This window comes from Mustela nivalis (assembly GCF_964662115.1).
Source record: "Mustela nivalis genome assembly, chromosome: 1".
Classification (NCBI taxonomy): Eukaryota; Metazoa; Chordata; class Mammalia; order Carnivora; family Mustelidae; genus Mustela; species Mustela nivalis.
The window spans coordinates 58,707,179-58,714,728 of record NC_139020.1 but is presented as its reverse complement, the minus strand read 5'-3'; the positions used below and the strand labels follow the sequence as shown (position 1 = coordinate 58,714,728).

Below are 7,550 nucleotides of genomic sequence, written 5' to 3'. Positions count from 1 at the left end.
TTCAGCCAGGAAGAGATGCTCCAATCAGATCCTTGCTGGTTCTTTGATCTTGGACATCTATCCTCCAGAGTACTGAGAAATTCCTCTGAAGTCATTAAGGTTGTGATATTTTGCCTAGCAGCCCTACCGGACAAAGACAATTTGCTGTTGAATATTGTCAAATTCTTCTAAATGCTCTTTAGTTACCTGTACTAAAGCCAAACCAAACCTAACAAAAATCCAAACAAAACAAAACCAAAACCAAAATAAAAACCAAAACTAAAAGAGAATGGGCTTTTCTTTCTTCCTCCCCCTCTTCCTCTTTTTTCTTCTGAATTTTTTTTCTATGTTTCCTACCAAAATCATGTATCAACTCGTTTAAGTTCTACTGCAAAACTTGTGTAAATAATTTCAGAAGAATTCAAAATTTGTGTATGTTTTAATGGCTGTGTTATAAACTGTATATCTACCATTTAAAATTGTTTGTTGAAAAATAGTTCAAAATAATTTTTTGGCAATATTTTCTAGTTCTGAGAAAAGATTAAACATATTTGTTTCTTTAAGAAATAATTTTATCAGAAAACTTTAGAGCATTGTATTGACCATAAAAACAATTAATGCTCTAGGATGATGGTGTCAAATATGTTAGTTGGCAGCCACAAATGCTGTTGACCACTTGAATTGTGGCTATTCTGAGCTGAGATGTAAGATGTGGCAAATTATCTTGGGAGATGGTGAGTATGTGTGTAACTGGTTCTCTGGAATGGTAGGAATGAAAATGGCACTATTAGCTTGGAAGTGTATTAGTTTTCTAGGGTTGCCTTAACAAAGTACCACAAACTAAGTGGCTGAAGCAACCAAAAATTCTGTGTCACAGTTCTGAGGGCTAGAAGTCCAAGATCATGGCATTAGCAGGGTTGGTTCTTTCTAAGAAGTATTTGATAAGTGTTTTGTTTTTTTTTTTACAGTGTTTTTTTAAATGCTATTTTTATTTGGTTTGAGGCCCTAGTTAGAGGTCTGTCAGTTCTTCTTCTTGAACACTTGATTAAGTCCACCTCTTAACCACTTCCTTATTAGAGCTGCCATTCTGGGACACCATGCACCTGCCCTGATTGCCAGGACCAACACCAGACAACTAGGGACCACCCTTGTGTCCTGATCCCATGAAATTATTCAAACTGACCAATGCATGAGAACTCAGGGAATCTAGTAAACTCTGCTCTACTGCCATACATAAGCTTCTCCCTACAGTTCTCACTGTTACTCTGAGCCCAGTTTATTTTCTGTATGGCCCTGTATGGCAGCCTTATTTCATTTGGAATTGTCACAGAGTCTGCCTTTCATTTATTGTGTCATTTGTTGAGTTCCACCATCAACAAACAAACAAACAAAACAACAAAAGAACAAAACTCTCAATCTTATAAAACATTTGGCACTGTGAACAAGAAAGCATCGCTAAGACTCCTTACTCTTGCATAGCTTCTCGGGGCTCTGTTTTGGGCTTACTAATTTACTCCAAATCACCAGAAGAAGAGCATGGGAAGGAACTGTTTCCTGTTGGTAAGTGGGAGTTTTAACCTTGCAACTTACTGCTGTGTCTGCTGGTGGTTTCCATGTCTCTCCTTACTCAGATATTCTTGGTTTTGGAAGGTTAATAAAAAACAAACAACAGTCCTCAATGGTTAAATTCCACAGGCTAGTTACTAGCCCAGGTGGCAGTCACCTTGGAGCAGCGGGAGTGATAGGCCACCTGAGCCACACTTTCCAGGGTCCACCCTTAAGCTGTGTTTTCAGTCTACTGTAGACTGAATATTTGTGTCCCCCTCATCCAAATTTACATATTGAAACCAGTTTTTCTAAAAGGTAGTATTTGGAGTTGTAGTCTTTTGGAGCTGATTAGATCATAACGACAGAACCTTCACGAGAGGGATGAATGCCCTTATAAAAGAAATCCTAGAGAGTTAGCTCTTCCCTTCTACCATGTGAGGACACAATGTAAATCTGTTTCTTGCTTTTCTCTTACCTTCTGGTGGTTTTCTGGAAATCTTTGGAGTTCACTGGGTTGCAGAGGATCTGCCTTGATCTCTCTATCTGTATATGGCATTCTTCTTGTGCATGCATCTGTGTTCAATTTCCCTCTTTTTATAATGATACCAGTCACTGGATTAGGGTTCACCTGACTCTAGAGTGGCCTTACGATGACTAATTACATCTGCAATGACCCTGTTCAAAATAAGAGCACATTCTGGGGTACTGAGGGTTAGAATTTCAACACATGAATTCTGAGAGGACAAAAGTCAACTCATAACAGGAAGTATTTATCAAAGCCACACATTACTCCTATCCTGTGATCCTCTGGTTTTATTCCTGGTATACATGCAAGAAACAAATGCATAAGTAGATTAAAAGATATGTACAAAACAGGAATGTTCATGGAAGATTTATTCGTGTTAGTCTTAAAATAGAAAATCCAAGTACACAGCAAAATGGCTGAAAAAATTATGGCATGATCAGATTAGAAAACCATTACACAGTATTACAAAAATGAACTATGTAAATAATTTCATTTATATGGAATTTAAAAACTGGAAAAATGGTGATAGATATCAGAGTAATATTTCTCCCTGGAGAAGGGCTTTTGACAGAGAAATAGCATGAAGGAAATATCTTGAATAGTGGAAACAGTCTTACCTTGGTTTTGGAAGTCATTATCTGAGGTCATTTATATATAAAAATTCATCAATCTGTACACTAAATATTTTTGCATTTTACCATATGTAAGTTATGCATCCTAAAATGCTGCTTTCTAAGTAAATTGCTCTATAGTTTATTGCGTTACTTCAGTACTGTGGGAGAACCAATGATCTTAAGTATTGGCTTTTTTGCTTCATTGCTTCATTGCTCAACAAAACTCAGTGACATTTCCTGTTCTTGGCTACTTGGTGGCTAACCACTCCAAATGCATACTCTGGGGAGGATTTCAACTTTGAGAGTAGTGATCTCTATCAATATCATCATATCTGGTAAGTATGATGCTATAGCATTTTCAGCAAAATGTAAAGCTGTGTTTCAATATTGACAAGGAGGCTCTTTAGCCACTCATAAAATGTTTTCTAATTTGTCCTAGTAGCAGTGATAAATATGTGTATTATCCAGCAAATCTTCATATTTACCTTATGCCATTCGTGCATGGACTAGTTGTCTAGCTGAGTCCAGGGTAATACTAGGGGCCCTGGAATGGAGAGAAACTGAACTTGTGTGACTAGACAAAATGCAGTGTTTCCTTCTGTTTCTAGGTTTGTATTTTTATTTTCTCCCTGAATTCTTATTTTTTTGGCCTTATATTTATTAATGTGTATTTTTTCTCCTTTGATATTTCTAATGTTTCTAGCACATAGGCTAAGAAGGAAACTCTATGTTTCCATTTGGGGTTGTTAAATTTTAAAATAGAAGCAAAAATGAATGGGTAAAATTTGTTTCATAAAATGAGGATCAGAGAATATAAGAATATATAAATGATAAATAATTACTTGAAGTCAAGGATTTCATGTCTACACCGGAATACTTTAGATAAAGGGAATCTTATCCCACGGCATGAACAGATAGAAGAAATGACAAGAGTGACTAAAATTAGAGCAGTCTTAAAAGTGGAAACAAACTTCAATCCATTCTGTGTTCCTTGCAATTATTGAAAAAAAAGTTCCAAAACATTCTGAGAAACACTGGTTTTCACATTTCCATATTATGTCTAGTTAAGGGAGAAGAGAACCAGCTCTTAGGAGAAAGAAAAGTGGGAATCTAAGGTGAGAAAGAAATTGGAAGGGAGGGGGGAACACTTGGGAAGAACTCAAAACACAGGGAATAACAGAACTGACTCATGACAAGTGCTAGAGAAGTATTGAGACATGGCAGGAAAGAGATGGCAACAAAAGGGTGTAATTGAAGAGTGTAATTAAAACCAGTTAATGTAATTGACTCCATTCCCTGTTTGAAGGAGAATAAACATAAGGTTGCACAATGTATGTGATAAAATTAAACATCCATTTATTATAAAAAGATTTTTTAAAAAAATTTTAAGACCCCCCCCCCCCCTTTTTAAGGGCAGTTTTATGTTGACAGCAACCTTGAGAGGAAAGCAAAAGATTTCCCAAATCCCTCCTGACCCGACCTGTGCATAGCCTATATCTCATTATCAACATCTCCACCAGACTTTTACATTTGTTATAAGTGGTGAACCTGCACTGACACATAATTATCACCCAAAGGCCATAGTTTACACAGGGTTCATTCTTGGTGGTACATTCTATAAGTTTGAACAAAAGTATAATAACACATATCCACAACTATAGTATTATATAGCATAGTTCCACTTCACCCAAATTCCTCTGTGTTCTGTGTGTTCATCCTCGCTTGCCACTAAACCATGAAAATCACTAATCTTTTTAGTGTCTCCACAGTTTCTGCCTTTTGCATAATATCAGTTAGAATTGCACAGTATGTAGCCTTCCAAAGGTTTTTTTTTTTTTTCACTTTGTAATATGTATTTCAGTTTCCTCTTAGTCTTTTCATGGCTTGATAGCTCATTGACTTTAGCTCTGAATAATATTCCAGTATCTGGATTTACCTCCGTTTATCTGGCCACTTACCTACTGAAGGGCATCTTGGTTGCTTCCAGGTGTTGACAATGTTGCCATTGCATTGAGTCAACATGAATAAAGTTGTTACAAACATCTGGGTGCAGGTTTTCATGAAGACATACATCTTCAATCCCACTGGATAAATACCAAGCAATGCTGTTGATTGATCATATTGTAAGAGTATGTTTAGTATATTAAGAAACTGCCAACCTATCTTCCAAAGTTGCTGTAGTATTTTTCAATTCCACTGGTAATCATTGAGTCCATGCTGCTTCACAACATTGCCAATATTTGGTTTTATTAGTGACCCACTAATAGATTTTGGACATTTCTTGTATTATTGATGTCACTCATTTCAATTGTATATAAATATACTCTATCTAATTAAACAGATATAAATGTATTTCTATGTTGTATATATTTATACTTAGGTTAAATATTTATATAATATATAAATATATCTAATATATTTATATAGTACATATATAATACAGAGAGAGCATAGAAGTATATACCTAAAGAATATGTCATTGTTTTATTATTTTGAATAAACTGTTATCTGTTAGATCAATTAAGAAGAAAATAAAATCTATTATTTTTCCTATACTTATTTATTCTCCAGTATTCTTTCTTCCTTCATATACATCTGAGTTTCTTGTTACATTATTTCCTTATTCCTGAAAAACTCTTAACATTTCTTGCAAGGCAAGTCCACTGGAATCAACTGACCTCAATTTTTGTTTGCTTGAGAAAAAGTCTTTTATTTCTCCTTCATTTTTTTTTTAAAGATTTTATGTATTTATTTGACAGAGATCACAAGCAGATGGAGAGGCAGGCAGAGAGAGAGAGGGAAGCAGGCTCCCTGCTGAGCAGAGAGCCCGATGCGGGGCTCCATCCCAGGACCCTGAGATCATGACCTGAGCCGAAGGCAGCGGCTTAACCCACTGAGCCACCCAGGTGCCCCTCTCCTTCATTTTAAAGGGTATGTTCATAAGATATAGAATTCTAGGTTGCAGGTTTTTTCCCTCTTAACATTTAAAACTGGATGTTATAAGCAACTAATTAATCATTGACCACTACATCCCCACCAGACTTTTACATAATGATGTACTGTAATGGTGATTAGAAACAAATTGAGGGTTTTAGAGGGAAGGGATGATGGGTTATCCCCGTGATGGGTATTAAGGAGGGCACATATTGTATGGAGCACTGAGTGTTATATACAAACAATGAATCATGGGACATTACATCAAAAACTAATGATGTACTGTATGGGGACTAACTTAACATAAAAAAAAAAAAAAAAAAAAAAAGAACTGGGGCTCCTGGATGACTCAGTGGATTAAGCCACTGCCTTTGGCTCAGGTCATAGTCTCAGGGTCCTGGGATCAAGCCCCACACTGGGCTTTCTGCTCAGCAGGGAGCCTGCTTCCCCCTCTGTCTCTGCCTATCTCCCTGCCAAATAAATAAATAAAATCTTTTAAAAAATTTAAAAAAGAAAAAAAATAAATAAAGCACTAATGATGGACTCTATGTTGATTAATAGAACTTAATAAAAAAATAAAATTAAAAAAAATGTTACTTCTTTCTCTTTTTCTTGCCTGGCTTCCTAGGAGAAGTTGGATATAATTCTCACCTTTGTTCCTCTATAAGATGTTTTGTTTTTCTAGCTTTGTTCAGAATTTGTACTTTATCTTTGATTTTCTGTAGTTTGAATATAATATGTCAGGCTCTGTTTGTTTTGTTTTGTTTTATTTTATGTTTCTGGACTTTTGTTGTTGTTGTTTGACATTTTGCCTGCTTGGTGTCTCCAAGTTTCCTAGAACATGGGTTTGGTATCTGATAGTAACTTGGGGAAATTCTCAATTATTGTTTCAAAGATTTCTTCTGTTCCTTTCTTTCTTCTCCTTCTAATTTTTCCATTACATGTGTTTTGCATGTTTTCTTTTTCTTTCTTCTTAAATTAACATATAATGTATTATTTCAGGGGTACAAGTCTGTGATTCTTCAGGCTTACACAATTCACAGCACTCCCCATAGCATATATCCTCCCCAATGCCCATGACCCTGCCCCCATCTTACCCCACCCTCTCCACTCCAGCAATGCTCAGTTGGTTTTCTGAGATGAAGAGTCTCTTAAGGTTTGTCACCCTCTCTGATTTTGTCCTGTTTCTTCCCTCCCTACACTTATGACCCTCTGTCTTTTTTCTCAAATTTCTCATATTAGTGAGATCATATGATAATTGTCTTTCTCTGATTGACTTCTTTTGCTTAGCATAATACCCTCTAGTTCCATCCACATCATTGCAAATGGCAAGATTTCATTTCTTTTTGATGGCTGCATTATATCTATATCTATATCTATATCTATATCTATCTATATCTATATCTATATCTATACTCTCTCTATATATCTATCTATCTCACACAGGTCTTTATCCATTCATCTGTTGATGGACATCTAGGCTCTTCCCATGGTTTGGCTGTTGTGAACATTGCTGCTATAAACATTGGGGTGTACATGCCCCTTTGGATCACTACATTTGTATCTTAGGGTAAATACCCAGTAGTGCAATTGCTGGGTCATAGGGTAATTCTATTTTCAACTTTTTGAGGCACCTCCATACTATTTTCCATAGTGAAAACCAACCTGCTTTCCCACCAACAGTGTAGGAGGGTACCCCTTTCTCCACATTCTTGCCAATACCTGTTGTTTCCTGATTTGTCAATTTTAACCATTCTGACTGGTGCAAGGTAGTATCTCACTGTGGTTTTGATTTGTATTTCCCTGGTGTCGAGTGCTGTCAAGCACTTTTTCATGTGTCTCTTGGCCATTTGGATGTCTTCTTGCAGAAATGTCTGTTCGTGTCCTCTGCCCATTTCTTTTTTTTCTTTTTTTGTTTTAATTTTTTATTTTTTATAAACATGTATTTT

At 36.1% G+C, this 7,550-nt stretch overlaps 1 protein-coding gene across 1 annotated transcript in view; it reads left to right on the top strand.

The window, feature by feature from the left end:
• The first annotated feature begins 2,790 nt into the window (after window positions 1–2,790).
• LOC309867505 (cell surface glycoprotein CD200 receptor 1-like) overlaps window positions 2,791–7,550 on the top strand; it is a 30,976-nt gene continuing 26,216 nt past the window's right edge. The window contains exon 1 of the mRNA XM_082736422.1: window positions 2,791–3,002. Within this exon, the coding sequence (XP_082592548.1) occupies window positions 2,939–3,002 (64 nt within the window). The 5' untranslated portion in view covers window positions 2,791–2,938. The remainder of the gene's footprint in view (window positions 3,003–7,550) is intronic.